Consider the following 26320-nt stretch of genomic DNA (forward strand, 5'->3'; position numbering starts at 1 on the left):
CTGCAGGGTGCAATGTGGGGCACCACATACCCAAAGGTGGGGATGAAGAAGGGTTCAAGTGGGTGAGTGTGCAGTGATGGATGATCCCAGGAAAGAACCCTACTCACTAAAGATGCTGTCCAGAGTCCTGTTTTGGCCCATAGCTGGGGTCTGTTACTCTCTGAGGCTGTTCCCAGAGCCTACTTTGCCCCACCCCAAGGTTGTTAACAGGGAACCTGGTTCATGTTATGCAAGGGAAGAACTCCTCACTCAGGAGATTTCAGGGCAAAGATTCCAAAGCAACTTTTGATGAAATAGCCCCTGCTTTCTTCGAGCTCCAGAAGGGCTTTGAAGTCTGGTGCAGTCCTCAGGAAGCGAGCACAGCAGGGTGCAGCCCTATGGAGATGATCCTGCTTCATTGTGCTTTGCAGGATGGGAGCTCTGCTTCAGCCACACTAACTCCTCAATGCTCTCCGCAAAGCCACGGCAGGAGACAATAACACATGGCCACAGCTCTGAGCCACACTCCAAGGGAGGATCCTACCTCCACACAAGGCTGTCCAAGAACTTGACAGGACTCTGTTTGAAAAAGATGTTGAAAGAAATGATCTCTTTAAGTGCAATGGGAGATATTTGTCTCTGATTTACCCTTGGCTTTTTGCTCTGGTTCAGGTAGGAGCGGTGTGGGATGGCTGGCAGATCTGAGAGCATGGCACGCCCCAGCGGGCAAAGCGAGCAGTGCGGAGGAAGGCGCGAGTCAGTTTGGAGTGCTCCCCATTTATCAAACTCACGCAGCCCGCCAGCAGAGCGAGTCTTTCCATCATTACAGCTCTCAAAATCCGATTCATACCACTAATCCTGCCTTCATTCTCCCAGATTAATAACATCTCTTTCAACCTTCACAGTGTGATAAATAGACAAAGAGAGAACAAAAGGAGAAACAGAAGTGAGAGAAAGAGCCAGAGCAACTCCACATAATAAAGAGAACCAAGAAAGGGGAAAGGAAAAAAAAAGGGAAAAGAAAAGGGAAAGAAAGGAGCCGGCACACTTGACTCTGCCATTTACTTTAGCAGATTCTCCCCAAGAGCACCCTGCCATCCTTAAAGAATGTAAAACATTGCTCAAAGGAAAGGCTCGTTAGCAACCCTGACCAGCTCAGGTTTGCTGGAAATCTTTTCACTTCCAACCTCTGCTCAGGTCAGCACTGAAAATGAGCTTGTTGGTTTCTTGTTCTGCTCCTCCCCAGACTCCCACAGAGGCAAAGCCTCCAGCAAAGGCTTGCTCTCTCCTTTATTTAAGGCATCAGCTTGGAAGGGAATGGGAGGCCTTAGATGGTGCCTTTTCTAGGAGTGTCCCAGCAGCTCAGCAAGCCCAAAACAGGCTGGCAGAGCAGCAACTGGCTGACACAACAAGGGCTGTTCCAGAAGCCAGGATCATGCAAGGAGCTTGGGATGGGGATGAAGACCAAAACCATAATGACAGCAGAGCAGACATGGGGCACGAGTCTGGCTGGAGAGCCAGAGGAAAGGAAATGCCTGCATGAACAGAGCAGAACTGCAACGGGAGTGGCACAAGCCCCAGCTCCCTGGGAGGAAGCTCCTATTCCTGCCTGTTTTGCACAGCCCAAACCCACATTTAGGCGACTGGAGTCCCACTGATGATTGTGGAGCTGCAGTCCCCCTGTATGCTCATGCCTGCTCCAAGCAAGGGAATGGCACTCACAGGTACCTCATTCCCAGCACTCCTCTACTCTTATTTGTTTAGAATAAACTGAGCCCTGGGAAATGGTGGTTCTACAGCCCAGGACCCCAGAAAACCAACCCCACTGGCCCTGAGGCACATGGACAGAGATGTTTAGCTATTTCCCACCCACAGCCTTCACCAGAGCTGTGCTGTTCAGCTTTTTCACTCTGCCACGCTGTATTGAACACTCCATACACTCTCCAAGTTATTTTAATAATTAAATGTTTATTGGCACATTTTTCCCATATTGCTTCCACATTTGCCTGATTTTCTTTCCACTGAGTGACTTCCCTTGGTTCAGTCCTTCCACAGGATGCACACCTGCAAAACATTTCCTTTGCTTTCCCTGTAAGGAGCATCCATCCCCCCCTGCAGCCCATCCCTGTGGACTCCTGGCAGGTGCTGTGCATACTGAACACCACCATGCCAAGCTCAGATGAACAGCTCAGGCAGAGCTCTGGATTTCTGGCCAGGATGGTGCTCTATTATGGCACTCTCAGCCCCCGTGCAGAGAGTGGGCTAGGTTGTTTTTTTTTCCTCTCTTCTTTTATACTGTTCCATATTACTCCAGGCTTTGAAGTACAGAGAAAAGCAACACTCAATGTGCCTTTTTTTTTTTTCCTTCTCCTTAAACCTACCTTTATCATAGCAAATCTTTTCCTTCTCTGCTGTGTCGCTGGAGATAGATATCAAGCAAAAAAAATGTCTCCCCTTCTAACAATGGGTTTCCCTTCCCTTCTGAACTTCAAATAGAAAACTCTTATCTACAGCCACAGTTGACCAGAAGAAGAAAAGAAATGAAAACAGACATATGAACTGAACCCAGGCTCTCTTTCTATTCACTTGGAAAAGCTGTGCTGGGTTCTTCACACAGAGATGCTCTGAACATGTTTATAGCAAGTATTTACTCACTTCACTAGCTATCCACCCACCATAGAAACCCACCTTTCCTCAAGAACAATTCTCCTCTGCTCCATGTACCCTTTTCAGTCTCTTCTTTGCCTAGCAAACACCATGTACCTGCACCATCCAGCACAATGCCTACACCTAAAGCTGGGGACAGCAAGAGCTCTTCAAATTCAGCTAAGAGAAGCTGCAGTGATGCCCCTGGCACACAGAAAGCATCACTTCTGTACAGTGCAAGTTCTTTAAATGACAGGATGGATCACAGGTCAGACCTTGCTGGCTGTACTTGCACAAGATGCCTTGCATAGGCTGAGACCAGGCTACTTCAGCCACCCATGACCTACCCACCCCCCCCCCCCCCCCCCCCATCCCGTGCAGCAGTCATGTGTCACTGCTGGTGCAGCCAGCTCCTCCGTGTGTTTTAACACTCCCCTTTGAACAATCTTCTTGAGCTGCTCCAAGGAGAAACATACAGAACCACAGAACTTATTTTCCTTCCCCACTTTAGACCCTGGGTACAGACCTCTGCTGTCCTGGCTTTCCTCCCCTTCAGTGGCTTGAGCAGGTCCAGTTATTGTCAAGCCACCCTTGCTCTCTGCCCAGTTAACAGAAGTTAAAATGTGAGTACTGTGCTTGACAGATAGCATTTCTCCCACATCACAGTGCCAGGACCAATACACATAGCATGAAACACAAGGAAACAGGCACTATTGCCTTCCCCCCCTCCCACTGTGTCCTGCTGGGCTACATGTGCTTCTTGAACCCTTCCTGCTTTCAGCCTTGACAACCTTCTCACACAGGCCTTGGGGAACCTGGCCTTACAGCCCTGGAGCACCTCCTGGCTACAGCCACAGAGTTCCTATTCTTCTTACCCTCTCAAACCCACCCTGAGATCAGTTAAAAATTCATTCACAGGAGACTGCTGGACAGACAAACTGTCCTCCTCACCACACATGGCATCATGGGCTCTGCCACCAGAGATGGACATAGCTTCTGCCACTTCCAGTGCTGTCTTCCAGCCTGCCAGGGGGACCAGAGTCAAAGAGACTCATTGCTGGAACTGGAGACAAATTCCCAAATCAACTGGGACAGAGGACTGGAAACTTTCCAGATAATTCTCCATTAGAAATAAGAACTTTCCTTCAGCAAAACCCAGATCTCATTCTCATTCAGGGAATTTTGGATCTCCTGGCCAAAGGGAGGATTAAATGCCACCTGAGACATGGGCAGAAATCCTCCACAGTCACACTTGGGGACAACATCCAAGTCCAAGCTCTACCACATTTGGACTGGAGACAGTTTTGGTAATTCTACCTGCCTCAAAGCAGTCCTCAGCCAGGAGAGCCCATCCCGTGGCCCCTGCTGCCCAGCATGCTCTACTGCAGTACCCCACAGAGCTTCCCAGGCAGCAGCATTATTCCCTTCGTGTTAAACTCTTACAGAGTCCCCAGTGCTCTTCCCGTGGGGCTGTCCTGGTGTTGCAGAAGGCTCCTCCCTGTGGAGCTACAATGTGAAGATCCATCAGACAAAGCACCTTCTCTTCAAGCTGCCTGATGACAGATGTTCAGCCAACGGAGCAGTGGGATTGGCAGAGCACCGCAGAAGCGCTTTATAATTCCTGCTCCTCTCCTCCTTCCTCAGCATCTCCTGGGAGAGACGCGATGATGAACGGTGACATAACTGACTGTTCCCAATCAAGGTAATGTAAGTAATGACAGCTGACGTGATTCCTGGAACGTGCAGGCACTACTGGCCCACGTGCCTTGCCTACCACAGGCAGCACTGCCAGAGCTTGTGGAGTGAGAGGAGACCAGAGCATAAAGTCTGGCTGGGGTACAGGGGAGAGAGAGTCCCAAGACAAGAGACTGTCTCCAAACCAGCTGCAAATAACTCATTACATCAGTCTGCAAGCAGAGCAGGAGCCAAGGGGAAGTGGACAGCATCTATGTCATGGATCAAACCCCTCCTGGCCTGTGTACAATGCCTGCCCCACACCTGGACACCACACCAGAGTGACACCTGAGACTGTAGCACTGCTAGTCCTTAGAAGGTGGTGTGTGGGGGCCTTGCTTGGTCCCTCAAGGTTCAACAAGGCTTTAATTGCCCCAGCCCTGCCCCTGCTTCCCCTACCATCTGTGACTATCTGGATACAGGAACATTACATCAATAACATGGACCTCGCCTCCCTATGCAGCTGCTGCACAGGCAGAACTATGTCATCTGAACCCAAAGCAAGGGGGTGCAGCAGCCACAGATTGCATACACGGGTGTTCAGAGACTCACAGAGGGAAAGAAAATACTGTGAAATCTCATACCCACAGTCCTCTTCCTTGAAATTAGTAGGCAAATTTAGCATGCAGAGAAACGACCGATTAATAACCCAGCATTGACTCAAGAAGACCCTGAATAATACATAGTGCTTGTACATGGAAGGGGAAGAAGTCAAGTCCTTCTGCCTGTCAAGTGTATCTGCCTCCCAAGCACTGACATCTGATGAGAAACCTCCCTGCTAGCCACACACAATTCTAAGCAGCTCTTCAGAAAGAGCTTTTGTTAAGACGAAGGGCAAAACTTTGCACCAAGTTAGCCTGGCATATTTGGCACAGGTCCAAATATGGTGCTATTTTAAATGCAATTAGTACTGCCTGTTAATAAGGTTCCTTTACACCTGCCAAGCGAAGGATGCTGCTGGGCATTTGGAACCTTAACCATGAGGCTGCCCAAACCTCTCCTTCACCCTGTCTGCACTGCAATCCTCCCAGCAGCTCAGCCATGTCAAGAAAAAGTTGGATCCAAATAGACAAAAGACTGGCAGAAACTCAGCTGCAGGTGCTGGGCTCCACCATGCCATAATGACAGCAGATGAAGCTATGAATGAACTATTCCCTTCCACAGCTTGATTCCAGCTTCTGTTGTTTAATGCTGGTTTTGGTGTGAGACACTTGAGCAGTGGCATCAGTATCCCTGTGTGGTGCTACTTTCCTAAATGACGATGTCTGGAAAAAAATTTTCTCCCTTTTGAGAATATTCCAAACCAGATCTAGCAGAAAAATGGTGTTTACCTTGGCAACAGCCATGTTTGTGTAGGGGCTACATACAAAGTGCTCATTCTGAGAGGGGTGAAATGCTGCAGAGCACCAGGGATTTGTGTAGGTAGCATCAGTGAAATCAGTGAGTGTAACTCAAGTGCTTTAATTTTTGAGATGGGGAGAAAAACTGAATCGCAGCTCAGACAGAGGCTCCCAGTAACTGGTCGTTCTGACTCCTGTGGCTGAGTGACCCTCCTGTGCAGCCAGCCCACAAGGATGCTGCATGGATTTAATGCCTGCAAAGCAATTTGAAAGTGAAAAGCCTCACAAACGAGCCTTGTGGCTGATGTCCAGAGGCAGGAGAGATGAGACCTAATTTCTGTTTCAATCTCTGATATGGATCACAGGAAAATCATCCAATCCCCCATGCCTCAGTATCCCCATAATAACATCTGTTGAGTGGTATGAGCCTAAATTAATTCATGTCTTTAAAGACCTTTAACATCTACTACCCGAAGTCCAAAGGACCATCACTACTCAAAACATGAGCTGTGTATGGCACAAGGTCAGAAGGCATTTTAAAAAGAAGCCACCCAGTGCAAAACACAATGGAAAAGAAGTGAGCAGGAAACAAGATTTGCCTTCTTCAGATGTTAATGAGTGCCAGCTAGCAGCAGAGCTCCAAAGACACCCATTTTAGCACCAAAAAGTTTCTACAAAGGGACCCAAGAAAAAAATGCGATAAACAGGCTCAGTTCTCAGAGTTTGATTTCCAGAGCAATAAGCACAGAAACTGAGCCCAAAGAAAAGATCTGTATTAGAATCCAAATCCAATCATTCTGATAATAAAGAAAAGATATCTGAACTGGTGCAGAACTATTTCCAGAGAGAAGTTTGTCTCCCCATCCCTTTAACATACTGCAGTGGCTCAATGGAAAAATACTTCAGAAGTTGCAAGTTTGGTCATAATGTGTAAAAAGCCCCTGAAATGCGACATCATTTACTCTTCTGTGGTATTGCTCAGCAGAGCTAATAAATCTTGCATGAGCAGAGCTGATTCTAATTTTCTAATATGAAAAGGCATTTGGATTGAGAGAGAGGGGAAGATAAAAGTGATTGAATCTCCAATAGCCCAGCGTCAGTGACAAGAAACATCCTGCTATGGACCCCAAGGAAGAATGGCTCCCCCTCCTCCCTGAACCACAGGCACACTCACCTGCTTGCACATCCAATTCTCCCTGCTTTCTGCTCGCCACGTCTCAGTCTCCCCTATTGACAGGACGTGGTTTTAAACACAGTTACACAAGTTATCATTTCTGCCTTTTGATCAATCTGAATTTTCAGGACAATTACCCTCTTAATCAATGATTGCTATCAGCAGCCCCTTGGATTCTTCACCAAGGCAATCGTGCCGCCGGGGCAGACAGCGTGTGCATATGCAATGAAGCTGCGGGGAGGCACAAGTCCATCTTCCCCTGACGTAGTCGTCGGCTGAAAGGGTGGAGAACTGTGAAGGCCACTTCAAGGAACACCTGATGTAAAAAATAAGTGGAGGGAATTAAAAGGGACGTTGTGCAAGGTATCTGTGGCACAGCTGGGCTGGGGGGATCAGGGACCTACTGAACATAACATCGAGTTACCAACTAACACATGAGATTTAACATCCACCGAAACCATATATTTAAGAGCTATCTATAGCCAGCACTAACCATTCCTAACGAGGCTAATAAAGTCAGTTTCCAATTAAGAGACTGAAACACTAGAAGAAGGAAAGGCAGAGAGGCAGCTTTTAAAAACCTCTGAAGATGTGGGATTTGGATATGGGGCTTTAATTTTTTTCCTGTCAGAAATTACTTAATATCACCAAAATGCCCCTAGGATTTACACACACAAAGCAAGCCCCCCACTGCTGTTCCCTGGCAGGGTATGTGTTTCAGTAATTGATGTTTGCACAGAACCTCAGCTCTTGGAGGATGTGGCTCCTTTGAGGCATCTCTCAGCACCACAGAAACATGGCCTCAGATATTTAGACACCACAGGAAACCTCAAAGCAGCCAAAACCCAACTGCAGGAGCTGTGGGCTGGCTGGGGGATAAGGCTTGATATCCCTGCTCTTGCAAGAGCACCACCAAGCCATTGGCAGGTTCATGACACTTGGCTTGTGTTTCCAGACAAGGCAGGGCAAAGGAGCACATGGCTCCCACCCACACATCTCTCTGGGCTGCCCCCTCGACAACTTTAAGTGCTTCCCCGTGGCATGGGACTCCTAAACACAACATTCCGCCCAAAAAATACCTCAGCCAGACCCAGGCACCGTTGTATCTTCCCGAGTAAGTCAACAGGTAGAGAGGCTGCATCTTTTCCCAGGCTTGGAAAGCATCCTGCACCTCTCACATGCTGTGTCGGCAGGAGAGAGCTTTGGGACCAGGATGGCAGCAGGAAAATGCTGCTGGAAAGCAGTCGAGCTCCTGCAGAGGAAGGCTTTGCGGTGCCTTCACCATTTTGACCACCAGATCGGGCTGGTAGAAAGCAACAGAGGCATCGCCAGGTGAGGCTCGTGGGCCAGCTGCCTTTGCAGGCTGCTGGCTGGAGGAGCTCTCTGAAAGGCACAGTATTTCACTAGCTATTTTGCATGGAGAATTGCCGATCAAAGTTATCCCCACTGTGTACTCCAGAGCAATAAAAATAAAAAAAACCCACAAGAAGAATTCTTTAGGCGGGTAATGGGCATTTTATTCCTTTTTATGACACTAAACATAGGCAGCTGGCATAATTACACCACAATAAAGGCATAATGTGCACCTAGCAGAACAAACTCATACTTTTGATAATTAGGCAGAGCAAACACAGTCTGGTATTCAGACACATGGCTTTACTGTCTCCTGGATCTGTTGGAGCCCCTATCTGCAGCATGTCAGCCCCATTCATACAACTGGATTTATCTGGGCCCTGTAGAGAGGGCTGAGCAAGGAATGTGTCACTAGAACTCTCCTGCAGCAAGAGAAATGAGCAAGAGAACTGCTCTAAGTGCCTCCACTGCTTAGAGCAGACAGTCCATGTGCAGCAGCTGGGAGGTGGCTGAAAACTGTGTGTGGCAGAGTTACCAACAGAGGACCAGTCACCTCCTGATCAGCATGGACTGTCCTCACAGGGGAAGGAACAGTGCAGCAGAACCAGCTCCATACGGGCAAAACATATGTGGTACGATGGCAAAGGGAGACCCAAAACACAGGAGAGACTCAGAGCTGTTTCTGGTTTGGCAGCTCTGCCAAGGCCAGCTCCAGTACCTGGAAGGGCTGAGCAGAGGTGTGAGGACACCCCTCCACTGCAGTGTCCAAATACAGTTGGTGCCAAAAGGCAAGAACAGAATGACATGTCCCAGGGAGGCTGAAAGACCCTCACCCACAGAAATAAAGGCCCAGTCTGGACCTGCTGGAGGTTAGAAATAAGCTCTTCGAAAGTTTCATGCTACCCATAATCCTGGTAGACCTGCCTCCTCCAAAACACACTATCAGGCAAGAAGCACACTCTGCTGGCAGCTGCAGCATCCACACAGGACAGTTCTTCCCTGAGTGAGGAGCGCAGCCAAGGCAGAGATCCCAAATGATCTCTCAAATATTAACAGCATCAATCAGGGCCAGGCTGACAGAGGTTACCACACTGGGAAAGCACAGAGAACAGGCTTTCCTGAAATTGACACAAACCACACACTAAATATCTACAGTTTGTTTAAAAACACATCTGCAGGATGCATGCAGGAGAAGCACTGGCAGAACAGTACACTGAGGTTTCATCTCCAAACCACTAAAACCATCAGGGATGTCAACCAATGCTTGGAGGAGAGACAACAGCTCAACTACACACCATCCTGCATGGCTTAATGTAAGTCATTTGCTTTCAGGTATGTTGAGTGCAGTGTTGAAATAAATGCCAATGTCCTGACTCAAAGAAAGGTGATGTGGATGGAGCTGATCCATCAGTCATGAAACCTGCATTTTCAGCTGTGGAGAGGATGTCCAGGAAAACATCAAACAACATGATTATGAGCTTTTGCAACACAATATTGAAGACAAGGAAGGAAGGGTGCATGTTTATCAGTAAATAAAAGCATCTTGCCCCACCACACCTACTGATACCCAGAAGGGACTGCTGAGAATTTGATGGGTACTCAGTGAGCTTGGGAATGACTATTTGCTCAGGAGCTTTGATGCCCTATAAAGATAACAGCAACACTCATGTCAGAGCACCCAAGGAGAAGATGGTCCTGGTCTGTAGGAGACAGTGCCCAGGTAACTGGGAAAGGCAGTCACTGTGGGATAGACCCTAGCTGGGCTCATGCTTCAGAGTGATGAGAGCTGCCCTTCCCAGCAGGCCACAAAATAAGAGAAATTTGTGCCCAGACAAGGACAAAAGATGGGTTGTTTTCTAAACAAAAGCAGATCATATCTGTAGACTTTTCAGCCAGTTCTTAGAAAAGCCACTTTGACAGATTCAATCCTTGGGCTGCAGAGTTCAAGCACGGAAACCTGCAAGTGGAAAGAGCAAAAGCCAGGATGAAGCCAGAAGTGCTACGCCAGCATGGGGGAAGGGTGACAGGAGACTTTTAATCCTAACTCTGAAATCAACTTGCTTAGTAGCCTTGGGGTTCTGAGTGATTTAATTAATTAATTTAATGAGTGTGAAGTACTGCAAGTTATTAATATACAAATTCCACTACTGTATCTCCCATCTCACTGCTCACCATCTCAGGCCACTTTATATTGAGCCCATGAGAAGCCAAAGCCAAGCCCTGGTATGCTTCTGTGCAATGGGGCAGCAGCTGCACACCCACACTTTCCCACCCAAGACACCAGTAGCAAAGTCCCAACCCTTTCAGTAGTACAGTAGTACACATGGCACAGGGTACCGGGAACATCTCATACAAAAAAGAAAAACAACAAAAAACAAAGTTCTGTTCTTCCCACTTATGGTAAGCCAATGGCTACCATAAACCTGTCTGCTGTTGCTGGTGGTGATGGCAAGCACTCTCCCTTTGTAGCTATGCTACCTTGGTAGGAAAATGAGGACCAAACCAGCCAGTGTTTTAATCCCATTTTTCACACATTAGTGCCTTCAACTCCCAGCTCTTCCTGGCCTGAAATGCAGCACACATTGCAGGATTATTGTAAAACATGCCCTGCCTCTAATCCCTTCTCCTCCAGCCTTGCTCCAGTATTGACTGCACGGAGCTGTGTCAGGCCTGGGGTTGGCTTCTCTCTCACAATACCGGGGCACAAAGAGGGTTACAGCCCCTCTGGTGAACCTCAGCAAGTGAAACGTGGGGAAATGCAGGACACTCCACAGCTTCACATAAACAGGCAGGTGAGACTGGAGGCCCCAGCTTCTGCCAACAGCACTAGTGCCCTGTAGGCACAGCCTCAGTCCTGTGTGCAGGTAAAATGCCAGACCCATGACACCAGCTCACGAATGCCTAATTCTGACCATTCTTGTGGTTCCCTGGGCTTGCTCCTGGCCTGCCACGCTCAGGGCACCAAGTCTGGGTGCAAGCTCTTTCTAAAACTTTTGTCTTTGGCACCAAGAGCACACACCCCCATAAAGAGGCAGGACCAGGAGTGTCAGCACGGCTCCTTCCTCAACCTGCAAGCAGACAACCAGACCCATGGAACAAAGGTCTGAGCAGTATGTTTAACCTCAGCAGCAGCACACACACACAGCCAGATGGAAACCAGGAGGCTCCTTGGTGCAGGGGACAGATGTTCAAATCCCCCAGCATGGGGAATGCAGGCACCGTGATGTACATCCAAGCAATATGGCACTCAGCAGGAAGAGCAGCACGCAAGGTCTGAGCAGCTGCCTTTCTGCCTTTTGCCTGCAGCTAAAACTATGTGCATGGAAAGAATCACAAATGCCAACCTGCCTCCAACCACTTGCACAGACAAGGATGCTTTTGGTAAAGTGACCATCGCAGTGTGCTCAGCAAACCGCTGCTCAGAATTTCACCTAAAAGGCAAATCTTTTGCCCTGGTTAAAAAACGATCAAAGGCAACAAATTCTCCTCCCTGCTTCGTCCAGCAGCTACAGGCTACATGGGGCCAAGGAACACAGTTGTGCAGCTTCTCTTGAATCAATACCTTCTGACCTTACCTGAGAGCCCTCTGTATCACGTGGCTACAGGAGGCCCTGGTTCTTACTTGAAGCCCAAAGGCACTGCCAAATAATAAAGTCTGCCTTGGGATTTTCCCAGTTCAAACATCTGGGATTTGGGCAGACAGCATCAGAAGGGGCGTGGAGACTGTACATGGCACCCAAGGAAAATATCCTTCTTTCCCAGCTCACGTACTCTTGAGCTTCAGTGATGTGTCCCAAGGAACGCAGACAGTCCATGTCCCAGTGCAAGGGCAAAGGACATAGTATCAGCACACAGGGCAAGCAAGACGGGAGAAGTGATGGCTGACTGTTTGCTTCAAGGCAGGACCTGCTCTACCCAAATCATCCCCACCACATTCTTCTGAACTCACAAGAGCTAGAGGTCCCATATTCCTGCTCTTATCCATGGAGACTGCTTACTGATCTTGCAGCTGGTCAAGAGCCATACACCACAACCAATCAGAAACTGAGCATTTTCATTCCTCAAAAATGATTTCTGCTTAGTCTTCTCTAGGCTGAATATCCCAGATCACAGAAGCAATTAGGTTGGAAAAGACCTCTGAGATCATGGAGTCTAACCTATGACCTAACACTACCTTGTCAACCAGACCATGGCACTGAGTGCCACATCCAGTCTTTCCTTAAACACCTCCAGGGCCAGTGATCCCACCACCTCCCTGGGCAGCCCTTTCCAATATCTAATCGCCTTTTCTGTGAAGAAATTCTTCCAAATGTCCAACTTAAATGTCCCCTGGTGCAGCTGGAGGTTTTGTCCTCTAAATCCCTCAGTCTTCCTCTGGAGGTCGTGTCTTCCAGTTCTCTGACCCTTCTGCTCCTCTCCGGGTTTTTCCACCTGTACCAGGTCCTCCCCAAAGGCAGGATGTTAAACTTGTTTGTTCTGAAGGCTAAGACCAGGCTGCAAAACACCCTGCCTAGGAAAAGAGGTGAACTTTAACATGCACCTAGCACATTTTAGTATGTATTAGCAAAAGAGAATGTAGGAGAACCCTGATGGTAAAGAAGTTAACTTGTGTGTGAGATGCCATGAGAAAACATGCAGAATAGCTACAAGGAGGATGGAAGGAAGTTCAAGGAAGAACTTGTTATTAATAGGACCAAAATATTCAGGCGTCCCCTTTACCCTGAAGTAGCTCTAAGTAGCTTCCATATAACTACATTAACCCTCAGGGGATCACATCTTTCTTGTCTCTCTGAACAATTGTACAGACACAAGGTCCACAGAAAATTACTACTGTGTTTTGATGATGTAATTCACAAAAAAACCCTAAAACCAAAAATCAAAGGAGAGTGAAACACAAAATAATTTGATTTAGGCAAAAATGGAGACTCTTTATTTCTGCCCTCCTGAGAGGGGCATGTATGTTATCGTTCAAGTCATCCAAAACCAATGAAGCCTCCAGGCTACATCTAGAGCCCCTCTCAGCTGTAGCAAGACCAGCTCCTGAGACTGCAAGGCAAGGAAATGAAATGTGAGGCTGGGATCATTACTTTGAAACTATAAGCTCGTGCCACTGAGCCAAAGCCTGTTATATCGACATGGGTTTGTGTCACCCAGCAGCAGACATCATTCTCCATCTCTGCCTGTTCAGTTCCCCTCCTCCCAGGACAGCTGGCAGCACAGTTATCTGCAATGCTCTGAAAAGTCTACCTACAGAAAGCTCCCAACACCTTGCCCAGCAGGTTAAGTTATAGGACTGAGATACTCCAGAATGGAGAGTATTCTGCTGACTACTCCATCACGCTTGGAAGATGCTGGCAAAGAACAAAGTGCCACTTGTAGAGGAGTAAATAGCAAAAACCACAAGTTCCCTTCTCTGGTACAGAGACCCCAGAGGGAGGTGTTGTTTCTTAAAGCCTTCAATGTTTAAAAGTCACTGAATTTGCACCTCTGTTGTCACAGAAGATACTTCTACTGTGTGTCTCCAGTCACCAGCTTAGGCAGCAAGTCTGAGTGAAGCAAACAGCCTTGCCTGGCAATGAGTTCCAGGCTGAGAATGTCATGGGCAGAGCCCTGAACAGCAGCTGCTGTCCATGTAGCCCACACACCATGCCTGTGCTTTCTTTGTTGTATGTGATAGTGGATGTCAAAATCAACTCCAATGATTACTCTGTGTTATGTGAGCACTCTACCTTAGCATGTATTGCAAACTCACTACAACAACAACCCCTTGGTCCATCTGGTACAACTTCTGGGGAGACTGAGACATCAACCCATGCTGTACCTTCTTCTAATGAATCCAGGAAGACAAAAAGGAAAAGACTGCCAAGAACTTCCAGAATCCCTGCCTATTGGTTTTCCTTGGAAGTATGTTTTCACTCAGCACTCCTTATTAAGTAGGAAAGGAAGGACAGGTTGCTCTGCAAAAGGACAGAAAGGGCTGCTCCTTTAAGGCCTCTCCTGGATGCCCTTTCCCGTTGAGATGACTATCCTCAACTCCCTCCTCATCTGCCTCCCTTTGATTTAAGAGTTCCTCTCCTGGCCCTGACAGTAAGGTATTTCTGTCCCACAGATTATAACTCACTCTGGGCTATTATTCAACTCCCAAGCCCTGGCCCTGCTGCATTTAGTCCAAACATAATATCCTTCATGCATATATTATCTGTCTCCCTATTATCTGGAATCATTTCGGAATTAAATTTCAGTCCCGCAATATTGGCTTGAAGAGCGGCTCGCTTTATGGGCTAGTCAAAGGTTAGAATACCAATCAAAATAACACTGCCGATGCAGAGAGACATTTTAATATTCCAAAACCCGGTAATTGTAAAAGGACATAATATTTTTTCCCTGATTACCCCAAAGGCAACACATGTTAACAAGGCGAGGGAGAGAGTGAAAGAAATTTCAGAGTTCAGACAGCTGCACGACAGATTTAAAGGAGAAGTCGTGGATGGCTGCTGTGCTCTAGCCTCGGAGCAGGAGGGTTCTTCTGCCCATGCCAGAGGTGCTGCATTCCCTGGGATACTTCCCCCTCCATTCCCAGCCTTGTGTTGCTCTTGCTGTCTGTGCTCCCCAAGCCAGGAGCCCTTGAGAGTGCTCTCACTGCAAGGGAACAGAGCAGCCAGAGCTGTGCAAGATGGGAAAAGATCATCACGGTAGAAGAAACAGCCAAAACCGGCTGGCTTGACCTGCACAGGCCACAGCACTGCCCCAAATTCCTGTCTAAACCACAGCTGATGTTTTTTAGGAAAAACACCCTTCCTCCTAAGATGGGTAATCCACCACAGCCCACACTAAGTTGTTCCAACGGTTAATTACCCCACACTGTAAAGATCTGCACCTGAATTACCTTGCTTTGGCTTCCAGGAACTGGAACTCCTTATGCTTTTGTCTGCTTCTGTGAAGGAACCTCTTGTCATATCTTGGCTCTCCCTTTAGATGCTTGGCAACTACAGTCCTTACCCTTCTCTGGTACTAATGGCTCTGGTAGCTAAACCGCTCCCAGGGTTGTTACTGCATGGCGAGTGCTCCTCTGGTCTTGCAGTTCTCATCCAGTCTTCAAGTTTCCAGAATTCTTTCTGATGCAGATTGGATCCAACATCCCATACTGGTCAAACCAGACCCAAAGAAAGAAATGATCCAGCACCTCTGCTCCCCCTCACCATTGCCTGTTTATAAATCCAACAGCAGCCACCTTCTGGATGCAGTATCTGCTCATGTTTTTGAAAATTATTTTTATGTTTTCTTTCAGGGCATTGACAAAAGTGTTAAATACAAGAGGTCTGAGAAATAGATCCCTGTGGGACCCCACTAGGAAGACATGCACTCCATGATGATTATCCATTTACAATTAAATGCTAGGAGCTGTCAGTTTGCTCTTTCTTAATCAATGTAATGTGTGCCATGTTGATTTTGTATCACTCTTGTTTCTTAATCAAAATGTCATAAGGTACCAAGTCAAATGCCTTCCAGAAGTATATTACATTGACATGGTTACCTTTATCAACCAAACATGTATTCTCATAAAAAAAATATCAAGTTAGTTTGAAAAAGATCTAGTTTCCATAAATCCACATTGATTGGCATTATATTACCCTCTTTTCATTCTTTATTAATCAACTATGATATCTGGCTTTTCATTACTTTGCCCAGAATTAATGTCAAGATGATAGGGCTATAATTACTTCATCGGTCATCCCATTTGCCCTTCTAAATTACTGATACAACATTAGCTTTCTTCCAGTCCTCTAGAACTTGCCCCATGTTCAAAGACTTATTAATAGTCCAGGGCATCTCAGCCAGCTCTTAGAAGTCCTGTAAACCAGCTATGCAAAATGCCAACCAATTCACCACTTGACTTTATCAGAAAATTGTGTTGTAACAGCAAACCTCTTGCTCAGCAATATGGCAACCTCTGCCTTTCTGTAAATACAGAGCAGAGTATTTATTAAGCATAGTCATTTTGCTGTTATAAGCAATTCCTTCCATTTCCTTCTAACTATGAACAAATGCCATTCCACAGACACTTTCCTTCCCTCATCTCTATGGAAGAGATACCCTTACTGTCCTAGCCCCCAAGTCACATTTCTCCTTGTGCTTCCTTTCGCAACCTCTCCCATTTGTGCCCTCTGAGACTTTCCAAAGCCAAGAGCTTCACCGATGGGGTGAGGAACCAAGCAAGCCCAGGTCCCACTGAAGGAAGGTTTCACAGGGTCTCAGAACAGACACCCATGTTGCAAACAAGCAAAGCCCTGGGCACAGTTCTTTGCAGCTAGAAGGCAACATTTATTCATGTGACTGGAGCTCTGGCCATGAAGCACTTTGCCTGAGGACTCCTCCTCTCGCATTTCTAACCTTACCAGGCATTTTATATTCCCTGCAGCCAGTAATTCAATAAACAGGAAATTGATAACAATCACTCTAAGTCCTCAAGAATTTAAACCTCACAAAAGCAACTTCCAAATATATGGGTTAACACATTTCTCACCCATTCCAACGATCTTCATCCAAAGCACTCAAGACACTTCAGCACAAAGTGCTTGAGAAGTACTCTGAGCCCTTCCTCCCACCCCAAAGGCAGAAGGAATTGTTAATTCAGAGGAGAGACAGAAAGCTGTTAGCAAATCTTTGTTTGTTTAAGATGTGTTTATTTCTAGTAGCCAAATATTAACAAAAACATCCTATTACATGCCTCCTCTGACAGATTTCACAATGCAAGTAGGTGACCTTAAAACATATGTGAATGTATATTAACAGTTTGCTTCCAAACAGGAATATCTACAGATCAATAAAGGCTGGCCCTGGGAAAGGCTAGCTCTGTGTACAGCCACAGCACCCCACCATTGTGCTCTGCAAAGCTCTGTCAACCCTGTTTCATCATGCCCAGAGAAGGAAAGTTGCATTCCTTCACACACATCATTCTACTCTTGCCTTTCATAAAAACTCCCCTGAATTTCAGGAGGATCAAACTAAAACCAGTTTTCTGTCACTCCTAAAGCAGCCACTATTACTGTATCTAAAGACAGGCTGCACCCTCTGAACAGAAATCAAAGATGGTCAAAGATCCCAGGATTGCTATGTGGAGAAAGGGACAGCTCTGTGATGGGTATGATGATTGTATTATTTAAAAAAAAATAAAAATATATACATAATTTGAGAAACAAGGAATAAAACAAACCCTTAGTGGATACATAAAACATTCCTCTTATCTTTTAACTGCAAAACATCCAGAGAATTAATGAAAGATCAGGATAGTGTACACATGTTAAGAATAACTTCCACAAGCCAGTTATAGAGTCACAGAGACCACAAGTGCCTTTGTGCCTTGAGCCCTCCAACAAGTTTTGCTGTGCTGGAAAAGACAGTTGAGCAAGAATATGACTGAGGTCTCAAATCAAGAGTAAGAAGAAGAACTAGAAACGTGTTCTTTCACGCAATACAAGATCTAGGTACAAGAAAATGATCTGACAATAGGTTTAAAAGAAACAAAGGGATCTGCATCTTCACACAATATATGAGTAAACAGAGTATAATTGATGCATAATCAAATAGCAAAAGTCATTGCTGCATGATGCTGTAGAAACTGAAGGCATGAGCAGATTCAGAAAAGGGCGTACAAGTTTCTGGTAAAAACAGTAGGTACTAGATACAGTGGTCCAGGGACAGCTCTCAGTTCTTGAGGCAATTGCTGGGAATCAGAGAAAGCTGACTCAAGCCATGCTCTCCCTGTTACACCCACAAGCACTGGCTACTGGCCTCTGGCATAAAGATAACCTGGGTTACATATTTGGTCTGGCCATTTTGATACCCTCATTGTGTTTCTAACATTCTTCTTGCAAAAGCTCATTGTAAGAAAATCTATCTTCACCTCTCTTCCTCCACCTCCTTCCTCCTTTAAACGGCTCTCCCTTCAGTGACATGCTCCCAGACCAATGGTGATGACAACTACCAACTGCCTGTTGTGTTTCCCATTCCCATTCTTGGACACCCTGTGATTGCAGGCACTGTGTCCCCAGCCTAACACAGCACTGGTCCCAGCCCCAGAGGTAAGGATTCCTCACAGGACCAACCATGCTGCTAAGTCTAGTGGGACCTGGGGCACAAACCACAGAGGCTCCTAAAAGAGCAGAGGGATCACAAATGAGAGCTGATCCTTGTGTTAGAATAAGCAGTAATGGATTTACCCAGGCTATCTGAGGATATTCTCAGGGCAGCAGCTTGGTTGTAGCTTGCTAGGTGCAGCAACTTTCCTTTTTGCATAAATCTTGACCCATGGTCTCTTGCTTTCTGTACACATTACTCTGCTGGTGCCCCTCTCTCCAGACATGAAGCACTCTCTGTTATTTCTACTTTGAGCATTCATCTCCAGTGATGTAGCTCAGGTTCTGCACCTCAGTCCTAACCCATGGGGCCTCTGCAGATCAACATGATAGGTACCTAAGGAGAACTGGCAGATGGGATGGTGGCTCTCTGTTGAGATGGTTTAGGGGGATATCTGAAATGTTGCAGCATTCAAAGAAAGCCTCCTCTGCTTTCTGCTCCCCTCCCACAAGGCTGAGCTAATCGAAGTGAAGAACATGATAAACTCTCTGCCCCGAGTCAGCTCTACACTGACAGTTCACTAGAGATACAAGATCGCTCAGTGACATTAAAAATGTCAGCAAACACCGATCAGGCTTGACAGAAGGGATGCATTAGCAGGCTGGGGGGGCACAGGGCAAGGTAAAACTTCAGCAATAATAGTCAAATGCACAGGCAGCTTCCCCCTCCGCCTTCTCCTCCACAGAAGGCTTTTTTACTGATCCCAAGACACTATGGCCACCATTGCAACAGTCAGATGTGGAGCTCACCACCACCTGAATGGCCAGATCAATCCAACAAGTTTGCCTGAGGCAAAGCAAGCGTGACAGCTACTAGGGGCAATTTCTCTCTCCAGCTTGCCTGAGAGGCAGGTCTTGGAAATTGTGAAAGCTGCCTGCAGGCACAAAATTCTTACCTCAACTGCTCCTGCAGTACAGCAGTCGAAAGGGAAGTTTATTGGCAAATGAACTCTGAGAAAGACTCACCACTGCAGAAGAAGATCTGCTGAGCTCTGGAGCATCCCATGCTGTGGCAGAGGGAGTCCAGACAAGGACTGTTTTTTAAAAATTATAAAAAACAGAGACAAAAAGGACCTGAAGCTGTGTGTGCATTGGCAGAAGAATCTGGAACATATTTTGTTACTACTGCAATACACATAGGTACACAGACTTGTCTGTGTGTAATCCTACTTCAGCATTGCCTGGTAGTTGCAGCAGGAGCTCCCTAATTCAGAAAGGTCCTCTTGTTGTCACTGCTCATAAAGACTCAAAGAAGATACAGCAGATGCAGGTGGGGCCATCCTTCAGGAAACTGCTGTCATATATGCCTATTTTCTTGAGATCTGAAACATTCATGTCTCTGCATTATCCATGACCTAGAAATCATCAGTTTCACACTGCAAGCCCCACCCACCCTCCAACACCTCCACTTACTTCATGGATCAGGTCAAAGGCAAACTCAGCCTTGGAGGTATTTCTAAGTAAGGAATGTGCCAGAGGGAGGGGAAAAAGGGCCAACTGAGGTATGCAGGGAAGAATGGGGGGCTAGTTACCTGTCCACTCTTATCTGTCTCACACTGGGAGCTCATTCAATAGAGACTGAGTCTCCAATGGGTCCATCTGCTTGGACAGAATTAGTTATCTAGGCTGGAAATTCTCTCTCGTGAAAACACACAGGCAGCTGCCCCACAAGCACCTGAAAGCAGTGCATGGCATAGAAAGATCACCGCCCCAGGGTAAGAGCAAGTCGCAGGAGAAGCAGCTCTTAGCCACAAGACAGAAGAGGTCCCTGCTCTCCTCTGCAACATGGGTTACTTCCTATGAAGTGACCAGGGTCCCTCGAACCATTCTGTGTTCAGAGGATGTCAGGTATTAAAGTGTCAGAAAAACTTCTTTGTTTTTAAGGGACTAGAGGGGTTGGAAGATCAGCAGTTCTCTCTCACATCCCCTTTCCTGCACAGTCTAAAGGAGGCTGAAGCTTTACTTTCCAAGTAACACATCTGCAGAGGAGGACAACCCAACCCACATGCCCCCATCCTACATGCTCAGCATGTTACCCTTTCAGGTAGCTGAAGAGGGGAGGATTTCACTGTAACAACTTCCCTCCTGCTCCTGCCTTTAGCTCTGTGCTTGGGACTTCATGGATGCTTAGAAGCCTTCAGCTTAGTATCTTAGTACTTGCTGACATGCAATACACGAACGCTCACCTTGAAGAAGAGACAACTGCCTGGACACCTACATAATGATGAATCCCACCTCCTAACACACTAAATCCAGGAGCCTTGAACTACGGGAGAGTGCCATAAGTCATTAATCCTAAGGCCCAGAGGAGGAGCATGGCTGGATCAACCTACTTCTTAGCAAATATCACAGTACACAGGGATTTTTTTTTTTTTTAGTATTATTATTCTGCAGCCATCAACCTGCTGGTTATATAGCTGCTATCCACTCACCGGAAGTTTAGTGAACTTCAAATGGCGATCATTAATGGTCACTGAACTGCAGAATGCCCCAATGTGCTTTCAGATTTCATTTACCAAGGACCAGCAATCAGCCAAAAGATTTGCTCTGACAGCAGGGAAATACAAGACCCTTTGACAAGTTCATCCAGGAATGTGCTGCCAGCATCCCTTGTTAAGTTCATGTTCTACCCTATTTGACGGAACAGATCATGCAAATTGTCCTTCTGCGGCCGCTCAGCCTGTCACTCACACTTCCATTTAAAACAATAAATAAATAAAAAGAACAAAAGAAAAGCCCGCAAAAACAATGAGCTGTTTATAAGAAAATTCCGCTTACTGAGACCCTTAATTACCAGGAAAAGGCATAGACACCCAAATAAAGCACTAAATTGGATGGGGGAAGGGAATCTTACTCATCTAAAGGTTTAGTCAGGAGGGCCACCCCAATTTCTCTTGTGCACAGACCGCAACCTCCTCCCTCACTCTGCTTCTGCTTGTAATCAGACTTGTTTTCTTCCCACTTTGGTTTGTGACTTATGGCATCATCATGTTTTTCTGTGCAGATGAAGAAGCTGTGCCAGGAGTCCTTGTGGATGCACAGCATGCTGCTCCTTAACCACCCAGTGAAGGCATGGAGCAAAAGACAAAGCACCAGACAGTATTCAGTCCAAGGCATTTTGGTTAGCAAAGTGATCATTGATCTCTGAGGTGGATGTGCTGCAGAGACAGCTCCCTTTCCCCACACCACAAAGAGAAATGCTGATTTTTATATTGGAGTATTTCCACATTTATTAACTGGAATTTCATCTGATGGGGACGATGCTCCTAGGAGCCTTATATGGCTGCAAAACAAAACAAAGTCAGCAGTACTGGCGACAACACAACCTTCACTGAAAAGGGGTCTCACAGTGTCCCAATATTATGCAGAGACATTGCACTGTGCCTGTCACAATGGGATTCTCCCCAGCTGCAGAACACATCCCATCAAGTACAGTAAGACTCTATTAGAGGAGATACAATAGGGAGCTGGAGGACTCGCTCAGCCCAGCTTCTGAGAAAATAACTCATTTCAATGCAAAACAGCAGTAGTTATTAGATACCTCCTTAAAGAGGAAAAGTGAAGGACAAGGGGAGGAGGGAGACAGGGAGATAGGGACCATGGCAGTTTGCACAGAAGTACCTTTTTCAGATTAATCCACTGTTTGAAGTAATCAGCAACCGGCAGCCCTAAGTACTGGCATTGTCCTGGTAACCTGTAAGAGAGAAGAGAGAGCAAGTTTGATTCAATCAGTGTCTTGACAACACAAACTCTGTTTTCTTAAGTGCATTTTGTTCAGAGATGGAAAAGACTCTCAAATCTGCTGTAACATCATGCTGCACATCAGAAACACCATAGCTCTTGGCAAAAAAATCTCATGAGAGTACAGCTTGGCTTAAGACTTACATACATCCAGGCACATCCAGGCTGCTGAAACCTTTTAGACTAAACATTTTGAACAGTTGTGTACAAGTGCAGCACTCAGCTCTTCTCCACACTGGCTAACACACAAACACGACTGGAGTATCCAGGCTGTCCTTGGCTAAGCAAACCCATCACAAATCCCTGCAAAACCATCCTGCTCTGCCAGCAGCCTACAGGCCAGACTGTATGAAGGACTGACCATTCACCTGTCATGCCATGGTGCTTCTCCATTTGGCCTTTACGGTTAAAACATCAGAAGAGATATGAAGGAGGGAAGGAGGTACCACAACATTCATTTTTTGGATACCAATGCTGAAGCGCCAAGAAAGCAGAGGCTCTTTTCCAAGCAGGTGCTGGGAAGAAGAGAGCAGACACAACTCTGAAGATACAAAGTGGTGTACAGTGTCTCACTCGGGATGTGAGCACAGCAGCCAGAGCTGCAAGCACACATATTGATCCTCTCCCTTCCTACAGCAAGCCGAGGGAATAGGGCTCAAAACAAAACAGCGCCAGTAAGAGAGGCAGATTGCCTGAAGGGACAGCAGCACCTCAGGAAAGCTGCTTCTCCCACACTGTGCTGATCCCAATGTGTTTGCAGGGGAGCAAGGATGCGGCCCTCAGCCAGGGATGCTGAGTTGCAAACTGTGTGGCTCCAGCCAAGCCTGTGCAGGGACATGAGTTATGTGAGTATTTCCTGGCCACTTTGATCTGATCAAGGGTAATTGATGGATCTTGCTCATTCACATACTGCTGAGCATGCCTGGGGCACTGGCCACAGGATCTTTAAGTGAAGCAAAGGAACATCCCAAATAAATATGTCAACTAAATAAATGACTAAATTAGCGCTGTTTGTGCATGTTAAAAGTCACAACCCCAGAAATCAGCTTTTGCAAACAGAGAGGGTGGGGAATCTCCCAACTTCCTCAGGCACACGGGGGTTGTAGGAGGAGATTGTAGGGTAGGAGGAAGAGCTATAAGTGCCAGCATCAGCTCAAACACCCAAACACAGATCACCGTGACCAGGGCAAAGTCTTCTCCTGCTCTCCACAGAGGAAAAAGTGAATAGACCAGACTAGTTTTCAGACTCAAGACTGAAATACAGGAACAAGCTCTGGTGAGAAGTGGATACAAGGTAAACACCCAAAGGTGCACCATCAGTATCCCAGGAAGTACCTGAGTGCTCAGCCCAGCTCCAAACCCTTTGGTGAACAGGGAAGCATCTCCAGACATTTCCCCAACTAACGAGATGAAGGAGCAACACAGATAGTGCATTTGCAGATAATGTGAGACCCATGGTAGTGCAGTAGCAGAGCAGTCTGGTCTTGGTGACTTCTCCATTTCTATGCGGAGAAATAAACAGGTTTTCTAAGCAGGGCTGAGAAAGTAATAGATTTCATATGCCAAAGTCAAATGCCTGGTCCTGAGAAGATGTACATGTGATGATTTAGGACCAATCACTTAAGTCATACAAACACATTTGTGTAAGAATATCCAGAGGAATCTCTTTGAAAGCAGAAAGGCTGTCAAAAGAACGAGCTTGCAAGGAGCAAGGCCACAGCGATTCACAGGGCAAGTAGTGAAAGTTGACAGCACAGTCCCATCCCTGGGCACAGCTCATCTGACGCCATCATGCAGAAATAAAGCACCTGGAGTCACTCCTCACAATTGCACACTGCCACATAAACAGTAACCTGGCCCATGCATTTTACAGCCATTACACAGATGTCCATGACATCCCTTAGTTGAACAGACCCGACCAGCCCTAAGCAGCATGCTGAGAGAACTCTCCAGGAAAGCTGCTTTTTGCTGGTGCCCAAATCAAGAAAGATCACAAGAAAAGGAACTATCTAAAACAAACAACTGGTCTAAATAAGGCACTTGATTAGCTCAACCTCTTTCAGTCTGCTCACATTTATCTAGAGAGGATAACACTAACAGAAGTTGTGTTACAAAAAGTATGTTACAAAAAATTAGTTTCTCCTCCAAACCCAAGAGGCTTTCATTAAGACAGGTCTCAGCCTAGCTCCAGTTAGAAGAAAAATTATCAGTTTACCTAACATCTGGATGGGGCCCAGAAGAAGTGAGAGCATCATTGTTCTTGTTAGCCACAGGAATTGACAGCAAACCACCCAGTGCAACGAATGACATCTAAAGCACTGCCATCCCTGTGGGACCAAAAGGCCCAGCAAACTGGACAGTATGGTTCTATTTTCACCCTGAGACTGATGGCAGTGTGCCCTGGGCGCTGGACAGTGGGTCTTTAATTGGAGAAAATAAATGCTCCAAATAAATATGTCAACTAAATAAATGACGCATTTTTGCAAACAAGTAACAACCCCAGAAACTGCCTGTGAAGCTGTGTGACCTCAGGACATTCCCCCTCCCCCTCCAAGCTTGTGCTCCCCTCATTTCTTGTCAGCAGCAGAGGGGCTTCAAGTTTTTCAAGCACCAGGAGAGTAACACTCACGTTATAACCTGGGCAGGCTGCCAGCAGCACAGACCAAAAGGAAAGTCTATCCCTGAGCTGGAAGATGCAGTCCTGGCGGCTCCAGGCCACTGGGGTCACAGCCGCTGAGCGAGGATTAGCAAAGGATTGCTGAATGGGTCTGGTCTAATCTGAATATGCAGCACTCCCCTGGCACAGGGAACCAGGGGCCGTCACTGCACAGCACCCATGTTTCCTGGTAGCTACGGGGAGGAAAATACCCCTGCAAAATCTTTTCCCCAGCTCCAAGACTACCACCTGCAGTGGTCCCCCCGCACTCTTCAGCCGGGTGACCAGGCAGGAGTTTCTCTATCATCTTTTCCAGGCTGGACTGAATAAGGCATACCTGTGGCTGTCCTGGGGAACAGAAGTACCATGGCCTGTAAGGAAGTATGTCTATTTTTGAGAGCAACCATTCACTTATTTGATAAATAAGCTTTTATGCTCAGTACAGCTTCTTGCTCTTGCCAGAGCCAAACTTGCTTACTGAGGGCAGCTTTGCTTCAGCAGATAGCTCAGAATTTGGCCCTCCCTCAGGTAAGGGAGAAATGATGGCACACTGTTGAATTCAACATCCCATGATCCTTCTAGTTTTTGAATGAGGTCTAACTGGCTTCCCAAACACCGAAGCTCTCACTCCTTGGGAAGGAAGCTGGCTTTCAAAAACCACCCCATCAGCCAAAATGCATTCAATATAGAGAAACTTGAAAATGGCTGTGGGATTTTCCAGCCTCCAATGCAGCTCTTTTTGTGCAGAAGCAAAGATGGGAGCACATAACTTCTGCCTGCTCCCAAAATACAAATCACCTTCGGGCAGAAGAGCCAGTAACAACAGGTAGCACACTCTCCTTTTCCAGCTAAGCAAGTCTAAGTCCTTCTTAGACTGTGGTCAGCAGTGGCAACTCTGCGCCATTTTCCGAGAGCTTTCACCACCCCAGACTCAGATTTCCATCCAGCCCTGCTTCACCACCCTAGAGGGTAAATGGAGCCTGGAGATGAACAGGATGCAAATAGGAGGTGAGGTGACATGGCTGCATTTCTGCTGTTGAAGCCAGTTCTCTCCAAGGCAGCAAGAAGCACACAGCTCGGCGGTGATAAACGGCCTTGCTTTAGTTATCACTTTCCTTAAGTTAAGGAGAGCAGCCTAGTGATGGATGGGCTGGAATTCGGTTATCAGGGAAGGCTGTCAGCCAGAGTTGCCTATCTCCACACACATTTAGCAGGGCGTCATTATGCGATGGCATGGAGTTAAAATATGACCAAGGGTACTGAAAGAAAAAGAACAGGATTAAAAAAAAAAAAAGGCAAATTGAGCAACAATAAAGGAGCATGAGGCAAGAACGTTATCATACTAGTGACACCTTTTATCTCAGTCTGGTTAGCTAAAGCAGGGCACAAATTGGTCCTTCCTCCACTATTGTATCCTCTTGTACAAACAGAGGCAGATAAAATGTGTCACCAGTGCGATAGCATATCAATTTAACCCTAATTATCTAGAGGGTCAAACGAAGAAATAGGGGTTTCTCGTTTCAACAGGTCCCTCCATCTCTGCTCAGAGCCAACACATTAA

The 26320-nt window shown here is 46.6% G+C and overlaps 1 protein-coding gene across 6 annotated transcripts in view; it reads right to left on the reverse strand.

Annotated features, from left to right (window-relative positions):
* Positions 1–26320, reverse strand: part of ERI3 (ERI1 exoribonuclease family member 3) — a 130505-nt gene that overhangs the window by 56427 nt on the left and 47758 nt on the right. For 5 of the 6 annotated variants that reach the window (XR_009278036.1, XM_058843317.1, XM_058843315.1 and 2 more), the window contains one exon: positions 21984–22056. Coding sequence is in view for 5 of the 6 variants with exons in the window: in XM_058843317.1 (XP_058699300.1) it covers positions 21984–22056 (73 nt within the window). In the remaining variant the exon portion in view is untranslated. Of the gene's footprint in view, positions 1–7005; positions 7190–21983; positions 22057–26320 lie in introns of those variants that run through there. The other variant, XM_058843318.1, reaches the window with a different exon arrangement.

Source organism: Poecile atricapillus, chromosome 7 (assembly GCF_030490865.1).
Source record: "Poecile atricapillus isolate bPoeAtr1 chromosome 7, bPoeAtr1.hap1, whole genome shotgun sequence".
In the NCBI taxonomy this organism is placed as follows: Eukaryota; Metazoa; Chordata; class Aves; order Passeriformes; family Paridae; genus Poecile; species Poecile atricapillus.